Below are 24596 nucleotides of genomic sequence, written 5' to 3'. Positions count from 1 at the left end.
GATTAAACAACTTGATGTTTTGAATGCTATGAGTAGCAAACAAGAAACAACCTACCCCAATACTTTTCAAATCATAGTTGGACTCTTCAGTTAGGCTTGTTTTAAGAAATCTTTGCCCAATTATCATCAACATATCACCTGCAGCACTTGGAGTGACTACTGTTACACTACGATTAGGAATGCCTACCATTCTATGCTTAGATTGCGTTTCAGGAAATCTGATCACTTAACTGTCTTCCTCCTACCTGCATACGGGCAGAGGCTAAAGAGCATGGCTCCAGAGATGAGGACAACAGAGGTGGTCGCAGGCAACTGAGGAGCGGCTAAGGATTCCTTCAAGTTGGGAGGCTGGACCCTGTTCAAGGACTCATCAGAGGATCTGAGCGAATACACCATGGTTGTCAAGAAATTTATAAAAACACTTGTTGACAGGTGTGTTCCCACAAAGACACTCAGAGTGTTCCCCAACCAGAATCACTGGGTGAACCATGAGATCTGCAACCTACTGAAGGCTAGATCAGTGGTGTTCAGGTCTGGTGACCAAGTTAAATACAAGAGATCCAGGTACGACATCCGGAAATCTATCTTTTGTGAAGTGGCAATTCTGAACCAAACCTGAATCACTGAAAGATGCTCGACAGCTATGGCAGGACTTGAATGCTATCACCTCCTACAAAGTGACACCAAGTGAAGTAAGTGACAACAAGGATTCACTCTCAAATGAGCTCAATGCCTCTTATGCTTGCTTTGTCCATCAAAGCATGGAGGCACCTTCATGAACTCCCACAGCCACTGATGACCCTGTGATTTTAATCTCTGAAGCCATGTGAGAGAATTTTCAGGAGGGTGAATCCACAGAAAGCGATCAGTGCATATGGGGTACTTGGCTGAGAACTAAAGACTTGTGCTGATCAACTGGCTGGAGTGTTCACCAATATCTTTAAACTCTTGCTTCATTAGTCTGAAATACCCACCTGCTTCAAACAGGCTTCACTTCTATCAGTGCCTGAGAAGAATGTGGTAACCTGTCTCAGTGACAGTGTCCAGTAGCACTTACATCCACTATGATGAAGTGCTTTGAGAGGTTGGTGATGAAGCATATCAATTCCTGCCTGAGAAGTGACTTTGCTCTGCTCCAATGTGCCTACTGTCACAACAAGTCAACAGCAGATGCCATTTCATTGACTCTTCACTTAATCTTGGAAAATCTGCACAGCGATGATGCATACATCAGGATGCTCTTCGTGGACTACAGCTCTGTATTCAGTGCTATTATCCCCTCAAAACTAATCAATGAGCTTCAAGTCCTTGCCCTCAATACCTCCTTGTGCAACTGGATCCTCAATTTCCTCACTTGCAGACCCCAGTCAGTTTGGATTGGCAACGTCATTTCCTCCATCAGCACAGATGTACCAAAGGCTGTGTGCTTAACCCCCTGCTCTACTCACTTTATAATTATGTCTGTGAGGCTAAGCACTGCTCCACTGCCATATTTAAGTTTGCCAAGGACACCACTGTTGGCCAAATCAAGGGTGGTGAGTGGTACCACAACAACAACCTTGCACTCAATGTCAACAAGACCTAGGAGATGATTATTGACTTCAGGAGGAGGAAACTGTAGGTCCATGAGCCAGTCCTCATTAGGTGATCGTAGATGGAAGAGAGGCAACAACTTAAAATTCTTCGGTGTTATCATTTTAGAGGTTTGTCCTGGGTGAATCACATAAAGGCCATTACAAACAAAGACTCTACTTTCTTAAAGGTCTGAAAAGATTTCGTATGTAATCTAAAACTTTGACAAATATCTGTAGATGTGTGATGGATAGTATATTGACTGGGTACATCATGGCCTGGTATGGAAACACCAATACCCTTGTACGGAAAAGCCTACAAAAAGAAGTAGATACAACCAAGTCCACCTCGGGTAAAGCCCTCCCCACCATTGAGCATATCTACATGGAACGCTGTTACAGGAAAGCAGCATCTGTCATGAAATATGCCCACCATCTAAGCCATGCTCTCTTCTCACTGCTGCCATCAGAAAGGAGATATAGGAGCCTCAGGACCCGTACCATTAGGTTCAGAAATATTTATTGTCCCTCAACCAGGTTCTTGAACAAGAGGAGATAACTTCACTCACCTATCACTGAACTGGACTCCCTTTTAAGGACTCTCACCTCATGTTCTCTATCTACTGCTTTATTAATTGTTTTTTCTTCTTTTTGTATTTGCAGTTTGTTGTCATTCATACATTGGTGGTTTTCCTGTCCTATTGGGTGCAGTCTTTTATTGATTCTATTATGTTATAGTATTTACTGTGAATGCCAGCAAGAAAATGAATGTCATTTTAATGATAAATATGTATTTTGAAAGATGACCCAAGAGTGGAAAACGAATCACTGTACAGCCCAATTACTCTGAGCTGATTAAAGTGTCGAGACAGATTAAAGCTTTGAGGACTGACAGTGGAAAACAAACCGGTGTTCAGCTGCATCTGACCATGTTTGACCCATCTCCCTCTCTTCTTGCTCCTACCATCGAGCGGAAGGTGTAAGAGTGAATGCCTGCAAGAAAATGAATCTCCAGCTTTTATATAGTGTCATATATGTACTTTGATAATAAAATTACTTTCAACTTTTGAATCAGGATCAACTAGATTCAGTCGACATTTTAACAGGTTATTAATAACAAATAGTTTTCATTTTAATTTCACTTTCATGCCCCCAGTGGTTGGTTTATTTCATCTTTTAAAAATAAACCAATCTTTGAAAATTGTTAAAAGGGAATTGCAAAGGAATGGAAATGATTTCATTTGAACATTTTGTTCAGGTCAGTTGGTGTTGTTGTTCAAAATGTTCTGTGTTGTGAAGATTTTCTTATGACATTCAAAATTACCATAAAATTGACTTTTTAAAAAAAGTTAATGCAGTGGTACTGCACCTTTATAGATATAAGAGTTTGCTCCCATGTTGCTAAAATTTGTCATTACAGCAATATGTATAGGGAAATGTATTACTGATAGTCCTGCTGTGCTAGACCATGCCCTCTCTGTGCTTGTCATTGTGATAGGAAATTGGCATGAACTTCTGCCCTTCCTACTGGTGTGCCCCTCTGTTGGGAATCCGGCTCAAAGAAATCTGATGCAATGTTGCTATTTTTTTTTCAGAATACCATATTTGCTTTTTCTGTCAGTCAAAATAAACAATCTCAATGTTGAAAAATATAGAGCAAGCACTCTTTGAATCAGTACTGAGATTCCTTGTTAGTTCTGTCATAAAGCATTTTCTCAAAGTTACAATAAAGATGATTCTTCATTGTGTTTCAACTTGAGATTCACTTAACATGTTTGATAATCTTGAGTTCATTAGAAATGATCCATTAAAATTGAGCCTTTCCTGAATTCAGATGCGCAAGCATGGCAGAGACATTTGCGCACTTGGTTAACAGGCGTGAAGCTTTGTTGAACAGTAGACACCCATGTGGATGTTAATGTACTACTTGAAGATATAGACATTGTTCATGATAGAGGAGGCTAAGCTGTCCTTGCTTTTGCTGAAATTTGGTCTCCCTTTGGGTGGTTTCAAATAACACTATTTTATGAGAGACACAGAAAATGCTGGCTATTGATTGTTCCCATTGACATGAGTATTGTAACTCAGCTGATCTCCTTGTTTCTACGCATCCTTGTTTTGCACTCTACATATTCATACTTTTTCAATTGATCTCCATACTCAAACATCTGCACTTCCTATTCCTTACTAAGCTTTGCACTTTCTCAGCAGGACCCTAGATTCATGCTCCCTCAAACCTATGAATAGTTCACCAGCTGGTGTTAATGTATTTCTCCAATCTTCTTATCAATACCTATTTCCATTTTTAAAATACAACATAAATAATATAAATGTGTACTTTGGGTTGTTTGAATGTAAAACCTATTAACTTTTTTTACTAAGAGGAAGAAAAGATTACAAAGGTTAATGTAAAAAGTAACAGTGGAAAATAAATCTGGCAATAAAAACTGCAAAATAGTTGAGGAGTGAGCACCACCAAAAAAGATCTTTGCAAGAGACATTGAAGATGAACCGGTACCTTGGGAGATCAAGTAATACATTTTTAAATATTTCTCTACAGTTGTACTAAATTTTCAGCATTAACCTTCAAACCCAGTCTGGCAGAACATAGTAAACAAACTTAACTTGCTGGCTGTGCCATGAAGCAGCAAAGTGGAAATCTCAGATGAGGTATGAAATTTATGCAGCCTAGTCAACAGTATCTGCTGTAATGTTATGACAGCTCAATCCATCTGGATGTCTGGAGTTGGCTAAAGTGGGAAGATTGTCTTAGTGACTGGTAGGAGACGGCTGCCTTTATCAACCTGAATCCGCAGCCACTAATGGTAGTTTTGCAGGGACGCATTGACGCAAAACTTCCTTTTAAAGTCTTAAATTTCTTTTTAGAATGTACCAAGTGGATTCTTGTTTTCAGTCAATAAAGCTTTTAGTTTACTTATTGAAGAATTCTCTTTTAATGCAGAGCATTTTACGACATCCGACACTGAGTGGTCGATATGTGTTTCATGAAGCAATGACAGCAGAATGCTGTAGTTTGCAAATCTCTTCTCCAACTCTGAAAACTAGCTAAGATTTCGGTATCGGAAATCGAACATTTCTACACCATTCTATTGGCTCAGTTGCTGTCGTGCCAAGGGAATGGGCTAAATGTAGCATAGATGGATGGGAAAGGGCAGCGCCTTTAACTTTGCTGATCCCTTGGTAGCAGGCCTGCAGTTATTTAGGAAATGTATCTGTCCCCAGAGCAGGAAATAAAATGGCACAAATAAAGTGGGAGAGTATATGAATGTTTGTCTTGTGTTCTGCAATCTGCATTAAAAATTAAAACACAAAGATGGATTAATTTACCTTTATTGTTCTTGTTTCTTTTATCTTGATTGGCCACTTTTGTAAACATACACAGCTGACCTTATCCTGCTGCTGTGATGTTGTTCTCAAACATCAGTATGCTGCGTTATGGTATCAAGGTGCATTAATGGAGCCAGAAGTTTGTAGAATCTTATGAAGTCTTCTCAGTGTTTTTCTTTTTGCATTGAATCTAGTTCTGCCACGCCTGTAAACTCTTGTTGTATTAGATATTCCAGAGACATTGAGTTCATGTGTGGAGGGGCACAAAAGTTCACTATGTGGAAGCAATATTATCCAAATTAATCATCTTGGAGGTCCATCGGGAATGACGATGACATCAGTGACGCCTCTGATGAGAGCGAAGCCTGAACTGGGAAGTGCAGGTGTGCCTGCCATTGAAGGGTTGAGTCATCTCTTCTTGCAGTCCTGGCACTTTTGATCGAGGTCCTTCAGCTGCTCCTCTTCGAATGTGCTGGTGCCTTTGTAGACTGCCAGGTGCCAGACATTCCCACTCCTCCAAACTAAAGGTGTAGCTATGGGCACCCGTATGGGTCCTAGCTATGCCTGCCTTTTTGTTGGGTTTGTGGAACAATCTATGTTCCGTGCCTATTCTGGTATCTGTCCCCCACTTTTCCTTCGCTACATCGATGACTGCATTGGCGCTGCTTCCTGCACGCATGCAGAACTCGTTGACTTTATTAACTTTGCCTCCAACTTTCACCCTGCCCTCAAGTTTACCTGGTCCATTTCCGACAGCTCCCTCCCCTTTCTAGATCTTTCTGTCTCTGTCTCTGGAGGCAGCTTATCCACTGATGTCTACTATAAGCCTACTGACTCTCACAGCTATCTGGACTATTTCTCTTCTCACCCTGTCTCTTGCAAAAATGCCATCCCCTTCTCGCAATTCCTCCGTCTCCACCGCATCTGCTCTCAGGATGAGGTTTTTCATTCTAGGACGAGGGAGATGTCTTCCTTTTTTAAAGAAAGGGGCTTCCCTTCCTCCACTATCAACTCTGCTCTTAAACGCATCTCCCCCATTTCACGTACATCTGCTCTCACTCCATCCTCCCGCCACGCCACTAGGAATAGGGTTCCCCTGGTCCTCACCTACCACCCCACCAGCCTCCGGGTCCAATATATTATTCTCCGTAACTTCCGCCACCTCCAACGGGATCCCACCACTAAGCACATCTTTCCCTCCCTGCCTCTCTCTGCATTCCGCAGGGATCGCTCCCTACACAACTCCATTGTCCATTCGTCCCCCCCATCCCTCCCCACTGATCTCCCTCCTGGCACTTATCCGTGTAAGCGGAACAAGTGCTATACATGCCCTTACACTTCCTCGCTTACCACTATTCAGGGCCCCAAACAGTCCTTCCAGGTGAGGCAACACTTCACCTGTGAGTCGACTGGGGTGATATACTGCGTCCGGTGCTCCTGATGTGGCCGTTTATATATTGGCGAGACCTGACGCAGACTGGGAGACCGCTTTGCTGAACATCTACGCTCTGTCCGCCAGAGAAAGCAGGATCTCCCAGTGGCCACACATTTTAATTCCACATCCCATTCCCATTCTGACATGTCTATCCACGGCCTCCTCTACTGTAAAGATGAAGCCACACTCAGGTTGGAGGAACAACACCTTATATTCCGTCTGGGTAGCCTCCAACCTGATGGCATGAACATCGACTTCTCTAACTTCCGCTAAGGCCCCACCTCCCCCTCGTACCCCATCTGTTACTCATTTTTATGCACACATTCTTTCTCTCACTCTCCTTTTTCTCCCTCTGTCCCTCTGAATATACCTCTTGCCCATCCTCTGGGTTCCCCCCCCCGCTTGTCTTTCTTCCCAGACCCCCTGTCCCATGATCCTCTCGTATCCCCTTTTGCCTATCACCTGTCCAGCTCTTGGCTCTATCCCTCCCCCTCCTGTCTTCTCCTATCATTTTGGATCTCCCCCTCCCCCTCCAACTTTCAAATCCCTTACTCACTCTTCCTTCAGTTAGTCCTGACGAAGGGTCTCGGCCTGAAACGTCGACTGTACCTCTTCCTACAGATGCTGCTTGGCCTGCTGTGTTCACCAGCAACTTTGATGTGTGTTGCCAGACATTGCAGTCTTAGGCCTCTCAACCAGTCACAGAGATATTGCATGCCTTCAAGGACGCTTTCAGCAGTCTTTATAGCACTTCGTAAGGCCTCCCTGCTTCTGGTGCCATTTGCCAGCTCAGAAAAGAATACCATCTTTGGAAAGTGGTTCTCTTCCATCCAGACCACATATCCAGTCCATCGAAGTTGAGCCTTCATGATCAGTGTCTCTGTGCCAGAGCTCTCGACCCTTTGCAGCACTTCTGTTGTGGGGGCTCTGTCTTGCCACAAGATGCCCATGATCTTGTGAAGGCATTGCAGATGAACTGATTATCCAAATGTATCGACTTCCTTGAAATGCAGCATGTTTGAGTATGCTGATTGATCCATCAAAGCTAAGATGGTAAGATTAACGCAAACAATGTGATGGTAAGATTAACTGCAGCTACAATAGTTGTGCACCAGATCAAAAAATAACTGCTTCACACACCTAAGCCAATATGTGGGTGGAAACTAAACCACGTTTTAAACAAAAAGGTGTATTAAGGGGATTCTGCCTTTTACTCTCAATTTAGTCACAAATAAGAGAAAATCTGCAGATGTTGGAAATCCAAGCGACACATACAAAATGCTGGAGGAACTCAGCAGGCCAGGCAGCACTTATGGAAAAAAGTATAATCAATATTTAGGGCTGCGACCCTTCGGTTTCTGTAAAACATCAGTGTAAATACATAATTTTCTGGAATTCCTAGAAACGAACACCACAGAATTGGGTCCTTTTAGCCCACCTGATTGAGCCTGTTTACTCTTATTAGATCCATATCCTTGCTTGCCTTTTCTCTCCAGCTACTTATCAAAATATCTTTTCAAGTGTTGTGATTGTATCTGCCTCTACCATCTCCTCTGGCAGGCTATCTCATATATTCACCACTTTATCTGCCAGAAGAAACATGTCCCTTGGGTCTTATTTCAATTTCTCCCCTTCCTTTAAACCTTTCCTCTCTAGTTCAGGACATCCCTGCCCAGGAATAAAGGTGTTGACTATCCTATTTATTCTCTTCATTTTATAAATCTTTGTAAAGTCACCCTTCAGATGCCTACATTTCAGTGAGAATAAGCCTAGTCTATCCATTCTCTTCTTTTACTACAACCTCTTATTCCAGGCAACATCTAAATGAATCTTTGCTGTACTCTTTCAATTTCTACCATTGTTATCATGTTATCAGAACTATTGTAATAGTCCGACTAATGTTTTGTACAGCTGCAATCTGACATCTCAACTCTTAAACTCAGTGACTCAACCTTTGAAAGGCAAGCATACCAAGTGCCTTTTTTTTACTGTTTTATTCTTCTTTGTTGCCACTTTCAATGAGATATGAATCTGCACCCCAAGTCTGTCTATATCAGAACTCCAAAGGTATTTAATCTGCAAGTCCCACAGGAAATTGACTTCCCAAAGTGCATTACCTTGAACTTGTCTGAATTAAGTTCTATGTGCCATCATTTCATCCAGTGATGCTATGGGTGCATATGGTCAGCACAACGCTATTACAACTCTGGGTGTCGGAGTTTGGAATTCGGTTCCGGCATCCTCTGCATGTCCGCCCCATGGAATTCGTGGCTTTTCTCCAGGTCCTCTGGTTTCCTTCCACAGTCCAAAGACATATGGGGTAGGTTAATTAGCCATTGTAAATTGTCCTGTGATTAGGTTAACGTTAGATTAGGGTTGTCAGGAGTTGCTGGGTGGTGTGCTCCAAGGACCGAATAAGCCTACTCCACGTTGTATCTCTAAATAAATAAACTCTCCTGCCTGGTGAATACCAATAGGAAGTGTTCATTTAGGATTGCACTCATATCCCCTGATCTGTGCCTCTCTAGTCCCTGAAAGGACCTATTCCTTCCAGTTTACTTACAAAATGATTTGGGGTTTTCCATACTCCTATCTGTCAAAATCATTTAATGTCTCATTTTTGCCTTCCTAGTTTCTTTCTTGAGTTCTAGTCGTTATTCCCTACAGACTTCGAAGAACATTCTAGTTTCTTATACCAAGCATATGCTTCCTCCTTTTCCCTGATCAATTCTTTGATATTTGTTGCTAATCAAGATTCCCTAAACTTACCATTTTTGTCTTTTGGTTTACAGGCACGTGCTGTCTCTGAATTCTTACTCTCCTACTAATCAGTTGTTCTCTCTCGCAGCTGCTGCTCCCAGTCTACTCACGCCAGATTCTGTCTTGCGCTATTGAAGTCCACCTTTCAGTTTCGGGCCCTAACTTGAGGACCAACTTTGCCTTTTCCCTTGACTACCAGGAAGCTCACCAAATAGTGATCACTGTTCCCAAAAGATTTCTCCTACAGTCACTTGCCTGTTCTCATTCCCTTAGATGAGATCAAGTGCAGTTCTGTCATGGGTGTGACTCCGTGCACTGCTTCAGAAACCCATTTGAATGCCTATTAAATTCAATTATCTTCAAAGTACCCATGACAGCAAGATATCTTGTGAATACACTGTTCTTTGAACCTCACCTCCCATTCACCCTTTAAATTTCATGATGTAATTCCAATGAGAAAGAGACTAGCAGCTAATCATCTGCAGCTCAACATCAGTAAGACAAAGGAGATGGTGATGGACTTTAGGAATACTAAACCGACACTGCTCCCTGTTACTATTGATGGTGAGGACGTGGATGTGCTGAGGACCTACAAGCACATGGATGATAGACTTGAGTGGAGCACCAACAAAGAGGCTGTGTTCAAGAAGGGCCAGAGTCACCTCTACTTTCTGAGGAGACTGAGGCCCTTTACAGTATGCAGGCTTCTCCTTCACATGTTCTACCAGTCTGTTGCTGCCAGTGCAATCTTCAATGTGGTGGTGTGTTAGGGCAATAGGCTTAATAAACTAATTAGAAAGGCTGGCTCTGTTATAGGAGTCATACTGGACACATTAGAGGCTGTGATACAATAAAGGACCCTACAGAAAATCCTGGCAAATCTGGACAATGCTTCTCACCCACTGCAGGCCACCTTGGCTGCACAGAGGAGCATTTTTAGTAATAGGCAAGACAACTGTGCTGCTCCAAAGAACACTATGTGAGGTCATTCTTGCCCTCGGCCATTAGGCTTTATAATGAGTCAACCTATAGCCGGGGAATTGATGACCCCCTCCTGTTAGACTGAGGTGGTTTATTTTTTATTCCTTCTTTCTTCTCTTCTGATATCTGTATACCTGAGCACTTGTAATGCTACTGTGACACTGTACTTTCTATGGGATCAATAAAGTATCTATCTATATGTAAATTATAAATATACTTAAACTAGAGTGTATTTAACCAGTAATAGGCTAGATGATATAGGCAATGAATGTTGCTTGTAGTTCCTGGTTCTTGTTTGTCGATCAATGGAGTGGAAAAAGAGAAACTGGAAAATTGAAAGTGACAAATGTTTCTTCACAATTGATGACTGGCATTTTTTTAAACTTAGTTTAACTGCAAGGACTTGATAACAAAAAAAGTAGCGATATGGTTCTTAGGAATGTTCATTTGCAATTATATTCATTTAATTATTAATGGATTTTACAAGTGGCAAAATAGTTTTGAAATAAGATGCAATTCGTGAGCATATAAGACTATATGATACAGGAGAAGAATTAGGTCATTTGGCCTATCGAGTCTGCTCTGCCATTTCCTCCCAGCCCCAATCTCCTGCCTTCTCCCTGTATCCCTTCATGCCCTGACCAATCAAGAATCTTATTAACTTCTGCCTGAAATAGACATAAAGACTTGGCATCCACAGCTGCCTGTGGCAAAGAATTCCACAGATTCACCTCTATCTGATATAAGAAATTTCTCCTCATCTCTGTGCTAAAAGGAAGCTCCTCTATTCTGAGGCTGTGTCTTCTGGTCTTTAGACTCTTCCACCACAAGGAACATCCTCTCCACATCCACTCTATCAAGGCCTTTCACTATTCAATAAGTTTCAATTGTCACCCCTCCTTTTGAATTCTAGTGAATGCAGGCCCAGAGCAATCAAACGCTCTTCATGTGACAATAATCCATCCTGGAATCATTTTCATGAACTTCCTTTGAACCCTCTCCAGTTTCAGCACATTCTTTCTAAGATAAGGGGCCCAAACCTGCCTCACAGTGCTCCCAAGTGAGGCCTCACCAGCTTTATAAAGTTTCAACATTATATCCTTGCTTTTATATTCCAATCCTCTTGAAATGAATGCTAACGTTGCATTTGTCTTCCTCACTACAGACTCAACCTGCAACTTTAGGGACTCCTGCACAAGGACTCCCTTTTGTACCTCAGTGTTTATGCATTTTTTTCCGTTTAGAAAATAGTCAAATTCTTTCATTTCTTCGACCAAAGTCCATGACCATATAATTCCTGACACTGTATTCCATCTGCTACTTCTTTACCTATTCTCCTAATCTAAGTTCTGTAGCCTCTTTGACTTCCTCAAACCTACCTGCCCCACCACCTATCTTCATATTGTCTGCAAACTTTGAAACAAAGACATTAATTCCATCATCCAAATCATTGATACATAACATAAAAAGAGTCAGTCCCAAAACAGACCACTGTGAAACACCATGAGTCACCAGCAGCCCCAACAGAAAAGGCTCCCTTTATTCCCACTCTGTGCCTCCTGCCAATCAGTAATTGCTTTATCTATGTTACAATCTTTCCTGTAATACCATGGGTTCGTGGCTTGCTTAGCAGCCTCGTGTGGCACCTTGTCAAAAGCCTTCTGAAGATCCAAGTACACAACATCAGCTGAATCTCCTTTGTCTATCGTGCTTGTTATTTCTTCAAAGAATTCCAACAAATTTGTCAAGCAAGATTTCCCTTGAGGAAACCATGCTGACTACAGCCTATTTTATCATGTGCCTCCAAGTACCCTGAATTGACATCTTTAGTATTCAGTTCCAACATATTCTCAGCCACTGATTTCAAACTAACTGACCTGTAGTTTCATTTCTTCTACCTCTCTCCCTACTTGAAGTGACATTTGCAATTTTCCAGTCTTCTGGAACCATTCCAGAATCTAGTGATTCATGACAGATCATTACTAATGCCTCCACAATCTCTTCAGCTACCTCTTTCAGAACCCTGGGATGCATACCATTTGGTCCAGGTGACTTACCTACCTTCAGACCTTCCAGTTTCCCAAGAACCTTCTCCAGTTATGGTAACTTCACACATTTCATGACCCCTGAAACCTGGAATTTCTGCCATACTGCTGGTGTCTTCCACAGTGAAGTCTGATGCAAAATACTCAATTCAGTTCATCCACCATTTTGTTGTCACCCATCACTACCTCTCCACCATCGTTTTCCAGTGGTCAGATATCCACTCTCACCTCTTTTACACTTACACTTTATATATCTGAAGAATATTATGGTATACTCTAATATTATTGTCTAGCCTACATAATGACTTTTCATCTTCACCTTCATAATGACTTTTTCATTGCCTTCTGTTGCCTTCCTCTCACTTCCCACTAATTTTTGCTCTATTATATTCCCTTTCTTTGGCTTTTATGTTGGCTTTAACTTGTCTTTGTTAGCCACATTTGTGTCATCTGCCTTTAGCGTAGTGGTCGCCAACCAGTCAATCTTTGAGACTTTCCCAGTAGATCCTGAAAAAAATGAAAAATGCGCACCGGGCAGAAAAGACCGGAAGCAAAACCCCGCAACCCTGGAAACAATCTCTCCCTACAAACAGCTCTCCACAGCGGGAGCACCGCTACATCACCATTATCCTAATCGGCATCAACCTAACTTTATAATGCTCACATTAAAACACTTCTCCCCCTTTAAATTCCAACATTCCCCAAATGTAAAAGAACTGGGAAACAAAAAACAGTGGTGTCATTAGCTTGCGTACCTCTGAAACAGGGCCCAGTGTCTCAGTACAGCTTACCAATATAAAACACCTGAAAAACGTGGCAGATTCAACATTCAGTCTTACAAGGGAAACTGTCCATTCAAATATTCAGTCTGTCATGAGGTTTGCGAGGGCGCCATGCTGCAACAGATGAAAATTATTAAATCTAAGTATAGGAGCTGTCTTACTGACAGACATCTCACAGACTGTCTCAAACTGGCTGGCTGTAGTTATAAGCCAAATTTCAGGGAACTAGCAGAAAGTATTCAGCCCCAGTCATCACACTGAGTGCAACAGTCAATTTTTATTCATTTATTTTTCGTGTTGAAATAAAATTAAATAATGAAACATAGAATTAAAGATGTTGCAATGTGAGCATTATAAAAATAAGTAATACCAATTAAGATAATAGTAACATAACAACACTCCTGCTACGGAAAGCCGCCTGCAAAGAGAGACTGCTTCCGGGGCTGCGGGGCTCCACTTCCGGGGTCCCTTCTGCCCGTTGCACATGCGTGTGTCTAGGCGACTTAGTAGGCCGATCTTGCCTTTCACTAAGGCCGAGGTAGGGGATCTCGGGCTCAAAAAGGTTGGGGACCACTACTTCAGAGTAATCCTTCCTCTTTGCGATGTATATACATACGATCCAGAGAAAAGAATGTTCTAAATTACTAACAGGAATTCCAGCCATTGCTGCTCTGCTGCCATCCCTGCCAGTGTTCTTTTCCAATCAGTTCTGGCCAGATCCTCTCTCATGCCTCTGTAATTCCCTTTACTCCACTGTAATACTGATACATTTGACTTTAGCTCCTCCTCCTCAAATTTCAAGATGAATTTGATCATATTAGAACCATAGAACCATAGAAACTACAGCACAGAAACAAGCCTTCTGGCCTTTCTTGGCTGTGCCGAACCATTTTCTGCCTAGTCCCACTGACCTGCACACGGACCATATCCCTCCTTACACCTCCCATCCATGTATCTCTCCAATTTATTCTTAAATGTTGAAAAAGAACCTGCATTTACCACCTCATCTGGCAGCTCATTCCATACTCCCACCACTCTCTGTGTGAAGAAGCCCCCCCCCAATGTTCCCTTTAAACTTTTCCCCCCTCACCCTTAATCCATGTCCTCTGGTTTTTTTTCTCCCCTTGCCTCAGTGGAATATTCTGATCACTTTCCTTTTACCTTAAGGTTTTTTTTACCATAAGCTCTCTAATCAATTCCAGACCATTGCACAACATCCAATCCATAATAGCTGATCCCCTAGTGGGCTCAAGGACAAGCTGGTCTAAAAAGCCATCTTGTAGACATGATAGAGATTCCCTCTCTTGGGATCCAGCACCAGCCAGATTTTCCCAATCTACCTGCATATTGAAATTCCCCATGTTTATCACATTTTACATGCCTTTTCTATGCCTTTGTAGTTCCTTAGCGCTATCCACAGTGATTCAACACCTTCCAATTCCATGTGATCACTTTCTAATGATTTGATTTCATTTTTTTACCACTGGAGCAATGCTGCCCCCTCTGCCTTCCTGACTGTTCTTTTGATACAATGTGTATTCTTGGACATTTAGCTCCCAGCCATGATTCAGTGATGCCTACAACATCATGCCTGCCGATCTGCAGCTATGTAGATTGGCAGGCATGATGTTCATCTACATTATTCTGTATACTACACGCATTCAAATATAACATCTTCAGTCCTGTATTCACCCTTTTCGATTTTGTCTACCTTTTACATTGCAACTCATCCTATTGACTGCAATTTTATGCTATCAACAGCCTCTTCTCACTACACATGCCTCTGTTTATTAGCCAACTACCTCATCTTCAGCTCTACGACCCGCATTTCCTACAATACTTCTTGCATTGATATATACGCAGCTCAGGGCACTAATCGCACCATGCCCAATCTTTTAATTCGTAACTTTGTCTAAGGTATTATCAACATCTGCCTCCATAAGATCTCCACTAACTGTTCTGGCACTCTGGTTCCCATCCTCCTGCAACTCTAGTTTAAACTCCACTGTGCAGCATTAATAAACCTTCCTGCCAGGATATTAGGATATTAGTCCCCCTTCAGTTCAGGTGCAAGCCGTCCCTTCTGTAGAGGACCCACCTTCCGTGGAAGACAGCCCATTGATCCAGAAATCGTATTTCCTCCATCCTACACCAACTCCTTAGCCATGTATTAAACAGAACTTCCCAGTTCTGGCTTTACTAGCACGTGACATGGTAGGACTCCTGAGGTCCTGCCCTTTAACTTAGCACCTGACTCCCTGAACTCACGATGCAGAACTTTGTCACTCGTCCTATCCATGTCATGGACCACAACTTCTGCCTGTTCACCCTCCCATTTAAGAATGCTGAGGACTCAATCCGAGATATCCCTGCTTCTGGCACCCAGGAGGCAATATATGATCTGGGAATCTTTTTCTCACCTCGAGAACCTCCTGTCTGTGCCCCTAACTAATGAATCCCCGAGCACCACAGTGTGCCAGAGACCCAGCCATTGTGACTTTCCTCTGTTGGGTCAATCCGCACCCCTCCCCAATCACTATCTATAGTGATATAACTGTTGTTGAGGTGGGTGGCCGCAGGGATACTCTATACATATGATGTAACTAGTAGTAAGAGCAGCATAAATCCCGGGATGAGCACATTAATCCCTCCTTGTTCTAAATTGATATTCATGTAACTACATTGTGTTGCAAGTCTGTTGGACCTTTAAACTGTTATTGTTGGACCTTAAATGACATTAGCCCTGTTTGTGTTTTCTCATTTTATCAAAGACGTTGGTGTACATAAGTATGATATTTATATTCAGTAAGATCTGTACTGTTTTCAAGTTTCTATTAGTAACCTTATGTTGGTATGCAGGAATGACAGTAGTTGTGTTACTGTGTCAATAAATGCAAGTAAAAGACTCAAGCAAGGTGTCTATAACATCCAAGCTATGTTTAAAAGTGTGGAAAGGATTGTTCTTGGTATTATTGCCTCCTTTGATAAATAAACTCAAAATCGGAGTACATGGACCAGCATTTTGTTTTATAAAACTAAACATAAACACACAGTTTAAGTTTTATATGTTTCTAAACCTCAGTGGTACACTTCAATGTCACCTTCAATAAGTCAAGCTTGGATGCAAAGCTACTTTTGCTTTTCTGTCATAATATCTGCCATTTGACTCCCTATAGTTTATATCACTTCTATCCATTAGAGTTGTCCATTTTATAGTGGTTATTCTATATTGTAATCTGAGTATATTGAATTAAATCTATCTTTATAATTGTAGCATTTATTTTCAATATTCATTAGGTTTAACCAGTTGAGTGAATTGTAGTCATTTATAATAAAATATTCATCCTTACTGTTGAACTATTTGCAGAGTGCTAGATGTCTTATCTATACTCCAAAGGCAGCATGCCAGTTTTGTATGGCTGTTAAAAATGTTTAAATATTTGCTCTATATTTCAGGATGATCTCTGTTACCGTGTATATGTTTGTTGTGCTGACTGGAGGATTAGCTGTGCACATCAGGGATCCTTTTACTGTAACCATGAGTCTTGTTGCTGCCTGTATTCATGACTTTGTTGTCCAAGGCTTGATTTAATGCATTTGACTTGGAGAACAGCCATCACGATTACTATTGCAGTTACCAATACTGCAAGGCAACAGTCATTAATTTAGGAATTAGACTGATACTTTCTGCACAACTATGTACTGAAATGTATGAAGGGAACCGGAACATTTTATCCTCTCAGATGACTAAAGGATAACCCACGATTTTGTCTCTTCTCTAACCACTCTCTGGATAGGCGAGGGGGTAGAGTGTACTCTTCATTTAGAAAATTGTTGGCTATGCACCCGTTTATGATTTTTCTAGAACAGCAAATAAAAGAAATCTTGCTGTAAGATTGGTTTGGATTTTAGGTATACATTATATAATCTGATTATCATAAGATGATGAGCATCAAATGCTTCTCTAATAGCTGGATTTTTGTTGTATTTGGAGGAGATGGGTTTGAAAATGAATACAATTTTCACTGCTGAATAATATGGAAAAATAATATCACTGTTTTTTGACCCAGTTCTATTTACACACGAGCTGCAAACTTTGTGCCTATATTGTAAGATTTCAAATGACAGCAAAACATTTGATAGAAGTGATTTAAAGCAATGAAAGGTTTAGATGGAGGTACTGCTTTCTTGGTTAATAACTAGAGAATAGAGATTTAATGTCACTGATACCTTTTAAAAAAAATCATGAAGTAATATTTGGGTACTACAAGTATTTATAATCCATTACTGATAGTATGATGCACATGGGTGCTATGGTACTCTTCAGTGATAGTTAAACTAGTATTGGTTTCTTATTACCATAACCAGATTTACTGAAAAAAATGTGTAGTTTTGCAAGCCATCCATACAGATAATTTTAAAACATAGATACTTTGAGGTAATACAAAGAAAAAGCAATAATTGAATGCAGAATATAGTGTTATGGTTGCAGAGGGAGTCCAGTACAAGTGGATAGCAAGATGCAAGGGGAATGATGAGGTAGATTTGATCTTTCATGTACAAGAGGTCCATTCAGGAGTCTTGTAACAGTGGGATAGAAGCTGTCCTTGTGCCTGGTAGTGAGTGTTCTCAACCTTTAGCATCTTCGGCCCAAGGGAAGGCGGGGAGGATGAAAGAGAAAATCAAAAAAATACAGAGGCTGAAAACGTGGACGTAAAGACATAAGGCAATCACAGGAGTAGACGTTTTGATCCCTTAAACTTGCTCAAATACTCAATATGATCATGGCTGTTCTGCCATAGGTATCACTACTCTGGTGTGCCAATTCCCCATAGCTCTGAATTTCCTGATCTTTCAAGCATGTATATACCTCCATTTTAAATACCTCCAATAATCTGTCTCCACAACCATTCGGGGTAGAGAATTCTGTGGAGATGCACCACCCCCTGCAAGAATTTCTAAAGCCCCTCAACGTTAAATGACGGTTCCCTAAGTTTTCAACAATGTCCCCTTGTTCATGATTTACTGATGGAAACATCTTGGCATTAACTTCTGTGCCCCATTAGGATCTCATTCTTCATATGATCATCTTTAGTCTTCTAAATTCCAAGGACTACAGATCTAATACCTTATTTGCCTGAGGTAGGACAACAATCTCAACAGGAATTAGCCTATTAAAGTTTTTATTTTCGCATATCCTTTTGCTCCCTAAGGGGATTAAAACTCTACAATAATTGTAATAATTTCCCTATTTCTAAACTCCAACCTCTTGCAATTAAAGGTAATATGCCATTTTCCTACGTACTTGGTGCATTTGCCTGTTAATGTTTTATGACTCGTGCACGAATGTAGCTGGATCCCCTTGTACTTTGATAATCTGCAAACCTTAGATCTCACTTTACCCTCACCCCTTCCCTCATTAAAGTTCATTTGCCAAATTTTCACCCACTCATTCAACCAATCTATACTTTTTTGAAGACGGCTAACATCCTCATCAAAACAGTCACATAAGCTCCTGCTTATTTTCATGTCTTGAGCAAACGTGGATACCTTGCACTGTGTCCACTCCTTCAGGTAATTGATATAAATAATAAAAAAGTGAGGACCAAGCACTGAGACTTGGGATGGACACTCTGCGAGTAACATCTTAACAACTTTGATTAACATCTGACTCGCTTTGTTATATGACGGCTAATCTTAAATCCACATTAGGACACTTTCCTTAATACCACAAGCTCTTGTGCTCCATCCTTCCATGAGACAATGTCAAATGCCTTCTCAAAATAAAAAGAGTTTGATGGAAACAGACATTTCTCAGATGCTGCCTGGTCTGCTGAATGTTCTGCATTTTTAAAATTTGATTGCCATGTCCCCTGTATACTTTGTATGTATGTCTAGTTGGAGAAAATACATAAAAGTGTTTAGAATTTCCTTTTGCCTTTAATTTATTACATCACTCCTCCATTGAAGAGTTTGTTGCATATATCTGGTGACTGACTAGCAGGATGTTTTGGTTAGATAACCTTGAGGATTTATGTAGTGACTATTTCAGGAACAATAAGGACCTAGAGGAGGTTAGTGGAACCCTTAGAGGAAATTTCATTGAAAGGCAATGTGCAGATCCTTGGATTATCCAACCTTGCAGACTACGTCAACAAGAGGGTAATCACGATCAGTCTGAAACCCAATATATGAATTCATGTCCCCTTGGTGTAAAGGACAGTCACAGGGCCTTCTGTACTGTTCAATGATGAGATCACAATATTTTCCAGTTATTAATGCTTGTTTAATAATATTTCAACCTTTAATTTCCCTTTGTGTGCTGTGGTAAAGTAGATCTGCTTCAAGATTATTTGTGAAGTAAGAGATTAATATGGAGAATGCAGTCTCAGTAACATTAATGCCAGCCATCATAATAAAGAGAGCAACTACTCATCAAAATATGATGTATTCTGACTGAATACTCTAAAGGTCAATAGGAAAATGTCACTGACTCTGTGACCAACAAGCTTAACATGATTTAATGCAGCAAATGAGTATCTATCAATGATACTTCAGATATAGCAGGCATTCCGACTTTCAGGGAATAGTAAAGGATCCTGCTGGGTTGTGTAGTATCGGTCTATTTTGCTAATTAGATTTGTATCTGTCAGCAGAGGATTCTGGAGTTATGTGAATATAGTAGATATTAATTCAAACAAGAACCAGGCTTCAGTTCTTATTGTAAATTTTATTAAGTTCAGGGAGCTTGCAATAAGCCTTCATATATTTTTTTGTAAATTGCAAGCAGTAAACTGAATTTGAATGCACAGGCTGCTCTATAAATAAACAGATTGTAAATGTGAGAGCCAAACATTAAAACAGTGGGATTGTGTTAATTGTCTTGCACCACACCAGGAAATGTGGCTAAATTACTTGTACCATTGTGACTTCTGAGTGCAAGCTGGCAGACCAGACGGATGTTGTCACTTAGCAATTCAAACATGGTCGCAGGTATAGGCAATCAATAGGTTTTTGTGTACTTACATATTTGTGTACTCAGAGACAGCCCTGACAACATTAATTTCCAGTGTCTGCTCTCTGTCGTCAAAAGGCTTTAGAATATTTGTGTTAATTAGTTTCTCCCAAAGGCATTTGGACCTTCAGAGGTAAACAATGTCATTGTAATTATTGAAATTTTATTGAATCACCTACTGTTACCTTTGATCAAAAATGTGATGTACCTTTAGGGTGTGAGCCTCTCCGAAAGTGTCTCCAGAATGATGCCTGCTTGTTCTGCTGAGTAAAGACTTTTCTGTCCCTCTTGTGACTTTGATCACGGTCACAACAGTATCTAGTAGAACAATTTCTGAAATGCTGAAGAATTTGAGGGTGAATTAATACTTTATAGTAAATTATGTATACTTAACACAGTAAGCAAACAGAATATTTTAAAAAGAGTTCTTGAATTAAAAATTAATGAAATATTCATTTGATTAAAGAAATTTTTGAAAACTGGTGTCTATACTAGGCTTATAAATTTCACTTATTTCCAACGGATAAAGAAAATTATGTGCTGGACATAGTATGTGGATGTTAATTTGATTTTTATCTCCTTTTCTCTACAGCTTTGACTGCTTATACATATCTTACCATCTTTGATTTTTTCAGGTAATTCTTTTAATAATTACCCTATGAATTTAATTGCTTGTGTCTAATGGGACTGAAGATAGATTAATATGTAAAATCTTATCTTTGCCTCAGTGCTTGAAATTTTGGGTGGAGGGGGTAGAAATAAAAGCAGTAGACTGTTCACCACATCAGACTGCACCTGTGGAGAGAGAAACTAGAGCCAGGGTTACAGGATGACAGCTTTTCATCAGACCATTGTGGTGGAGGGCTATTAATCTAAAACATTAATTCTGTTAACTTTGATGCTATCTGACCTACTGTGTATTTCTGCAACATCTGCTATTCTTCCAGATTCTGCAAATATTTTTGGAATTATTTGTCACCCTGTGTCAGATTTCTGTCAGGTGATCAGTTCAATGTGGCTTGCAAGCCATTTGTTTAATTTTTTTGTGCCTGGCCAGTTTCTTCAGCAATGTCCTCTTTGAACTATGCTGTATTTGTTGTCACTGCTTTAAAAAATGCAAGAACCAGCTTTTGGACCTCTTTTTCCACTGAGTTAATGCTGACCTCTGTTTGCATCTCACACTTTACATTTTGAGAATTTATTTGGTGGATTCTGCTGGCAGTTTTTTCCACTGTTCTGCCCTGTAATTACTTTTATACTAATGGTAAATGCACATATTGTTTCTGAGAAATTGGCATAAATCATCATGAGGTTTGGTCTATACGTCTGATTCTTGATCGAGAATTCAGCAAGACAATTCCCATAAAATCCTGTTCAAAACATCTTTTTGCAGATTGCAATTATTGGAGTTAGATAAAGGGAATATTACCAAACTGCAGCCATCAATTGAAATAAATTTGAAAAGGGAAAATATCTGGAAAAGAAAAATAGATTGATATTTAGGAAAGGGCATATTTTGATTTCCAGGCTCTTTTATATTTCACTGAGACACCTTCTGCCCTTTGCAGAAGAAAATAGGTCAACTGGCCATATCTGTGATGATGTCATTTAAATCAAAATAGAGAGTGGTATATTTTTAGCAAAATGTATTTTGCTACCTGCGCATTTTGTTACTTTTAAATTGAGAATATAACATTTTTTGCAAATGAAATTCAACATTTTATGTTAGTTTCTCTTTTAAAAATGTTTCTGTGATCACTGGTGCAATTATAATGAAAAGGGCGAAAATTCTTCTTGTTATTTACGAATGAATGAGATTCAGGAGTACCAAATTAATGATGCCATTGAGCTAATTATTTCTAGCAGTACAAAACAAATCAAACCAACTTCCCAGAAAATTGTTACTTGATTAAAAGTGTTAATAATGATAAAACAAATGATAAACTTATGACATAATTAAACCCCTCTATGTAATCACTTTTCTGTGAATTGTTTGTAGTTTTATATGAGGTATAGTGTGGTGCAAAAGCCTTAGGCACACATATGTAGCTAGGGTGCTTAAAACATTTGCGAAATACAGTATCTACTAAATGTTTACCAATATTAACAAAAACAAGACTCACAGATATTGGTGATTCAAGGGCAAATGAAGAGAGGGTGGAGTTGGATATCTTTCCATCACGTGCTTCAAATCAAACCCACGCAGGAAATGATATTTAGGTGAAATCCCCTTTTACTGGGCGTCTCTGGGAATGTGGCTCGTTAGCCCCTCACTAACAGCCACTGGATTCCATGGCAAGAACCCACCTTTCTCCAGCTTGGTACATCTAGGGATTATGTGACTTCGGTCCCGCCAAGTCCGCGAGATTGGGATGTCTGGCCCACCAAACCCGGATTGTGTGAATGCTATGTGATTTACTACCCTGTAATAGCCTGTCGTCAAGAAATAACAGATCGCACACTGTACAATTATAAAGAATATTTGTGAATGTTCTCTTAACCAGAGTTAGTAAAGAAATGGGAAAAAAAACACGAAGGGCCCATTATAATTAAACAGTTAAATGTGCACGGGTTGGAGCTCTAATCTTCCAAAAGCCATATTCACTGACCCTTGGTAGACCTCCGCGCCTTGGCTCCATCGAATCACGTATTCCCACCAGATCGAATCCTACGACTGGTTCCCTCCTGAGTCTTCTCTCTTCATCTCCTGATGAAAAAAGACCAAGACCAACCTTAGTGTCCCTCACAAAACTTCTCCCCTCCAGTGTTCTCTAGAACCTTCTCCCAGTTCTACCATCCCTAATTGGATGACACACATTCCTCAGCATCCCTTATCTTCAACAATAACCCAAACAGTCTGAAAGCAGAACACACTGCTCTTGCAGAACTGCTAAAATGAAATACCTACAGCATAGCAGTAGAAATGTGAACCAGGGCATTACATAAGAAAATGCTTACAGTACTGTGTAAATGTCTTAAGGCAGCAGTCCCCAACCACCGGGCCACAAAGCATGTGCTACCGGGTCGTGAGGAGACGATGCAAGTCAGCTGCACCTTTCCTCATTCCCTGTCACACACTTTTGAACTTGAACATAGGGTTGCCAACTGTCCCGTATTTGCTGGGACATCCCGTATATTGGGCTAAATCGGTATGTCCTGTATTTCCCCCGCTAAGGTAGAGCGTTCCTATGAAACCTTTCGTGTCGAAATGGTGTGAAGCGCAGAAGCAATTACCATTAATATATATGGGAAAATTTTTTGAGCATTCCCAGACCCAAAAAAATAACCTAACAAATCATACCAAATAACACATAAAACCGAAAATAAATAACACTAACATATAGTAGAAGCAGGAATGATATGATAAATACACAACCTATATAAAGTAGAAATAATGTATGTACAGTATAGTTAGGAAGATGAAGGCAAAAGCGATTTGTGGGGAAGAAAAATTGGCACGTACGTGCTTGTGCATATCACATGCGCACGTTACGCATGCACACACAGGTGCCTGCGCAAGGCTTCATGGTCATGGTAGTCTTTCCTGGGGTAAAGTGTCCCGGGATTTAACTGCTACTTTTGTCCCTTACTTGGGGAGTGAGAAAGTTGGCAACCCTAACTGTAAAAGACACGTTGAAGTGAGTTTAACCCTAGTTGAACACCACCCCCCCCCCCCGGTCAGCCGGTCTGCAAGAATATTGTTAATATTAAACCGGTCTGCGGTGCAAAAACGGTTGGGGCCCCTGTCTTAAGGCAGCCTAGCTATATATCTATATGTGCCTCAAACTTTTGTACTGGATATGGATACAGTTGGCTTTGCTTTGTCACTTATTCTTTGTCCTGTTTTCATCTGTTTATTTCACAGTTTGGTATCTTGCTTGATAAGTTTCTGGGTGACTTTGAAGAAGCCCAGTCCAGGATACTCTTTTGGGTAAGTGTATGTTCAAGGTATAGTAAACACTTTCAAATTTTGTATATTATCAGAGAAGTTTTGAAGAAAGCACTGAACTTTTATTCACTTTAATAAGATCAACAGACTAAACTTTTGTATAAGCATTACTTTATGGACGTCCTCAAATACAAATGTTTCAAGACAAGTGATCGGACTTCACCATCATGGTTTGCAGAGGAAAATATTGAAGACAATATTGTCTTTGGTTCATACGCTATTGCATAGCCATTACAATAATCAATCAACTGTGTATGAGACTTAGCAGAGTGATACCGCATCTAGATGCGATGTATAATCAATGCCGCATTGATATTTGAGTAGCAGCCTGGCTCATTAATGGAAACTATCTCTGGAAGTTTGTGTGGCGCGTGGCCAAGTGGTTAGGGCGAGCGATCTGAAGGTTGTGGGTTCGAGCCTCGGCCGGGGCAGTGTGTGTGTCCTTGAGCAAGGCACTTAACCACACAATGCTGCAGTCTACCCAGCTGAGAATGGGTACTGGCAAAAGTGCTGAGGCTTAACCTCGTGATAGACTGGCGTCCTATCCGAGGAGGAGTCTCATACTCTCAGTGGCTTCACGCCACAGAAACCGACATAAGCACCAGCCTGATGGACCACAAGGCTCGTGACAGACTTTAATTTTAATCTGGAAGTTAGGATTTCATCTGATTGGCTCATGATTACCTACCAAGTTACTTTTCTACTGGATT

The 24596-nt window shown here is 40.5% G+C and overlaps 1 protein-coding gene across 1 annotated transcript in view; it reads left to right on the top strand.

The window, feature by feature from the left end:
• slc30a6 (solute carrier family 30 member 6) overlaps nucleotides 1-24596 on the top strand; it is a 166652-nt gene that overhangs the window by 66429 nt on the left and 75627 nt on the right. The window contains exons 5-6 of the mRNA XM_072264893.1: nucleotides 20530-20572; nucleotides 23803-23868. Coding sequence (XP_072120994.1) covers nucleotides 20530-20572; nucleotides 23803-23868 — 109 coding nt within the window. The remainder of the gene's footprint in view (nucleotides 1-20529; nucleotides 20573-23802; nucleotides 23869-24596) is intronic.

Source organism: Mobula birostris, chromosome 8 (genome assembly GCF_030028105.1).
Source record: "Mobula birostris isolate sMobBir1 chromosome 8, sMobBir1.hap1, whole genome shotgun sequence".
Taxonomy (NCBI): Eukaryota; Metazoa; Chordata; class Chondrichthyes; order Myliobatiformes; family Myliobatidae; genus Mobula; species Mobula birostris.
Note: the sequence above shows the minus strand (reverse complement) of the source record. Positions and strands in the feature narration are given on the sequence as shown.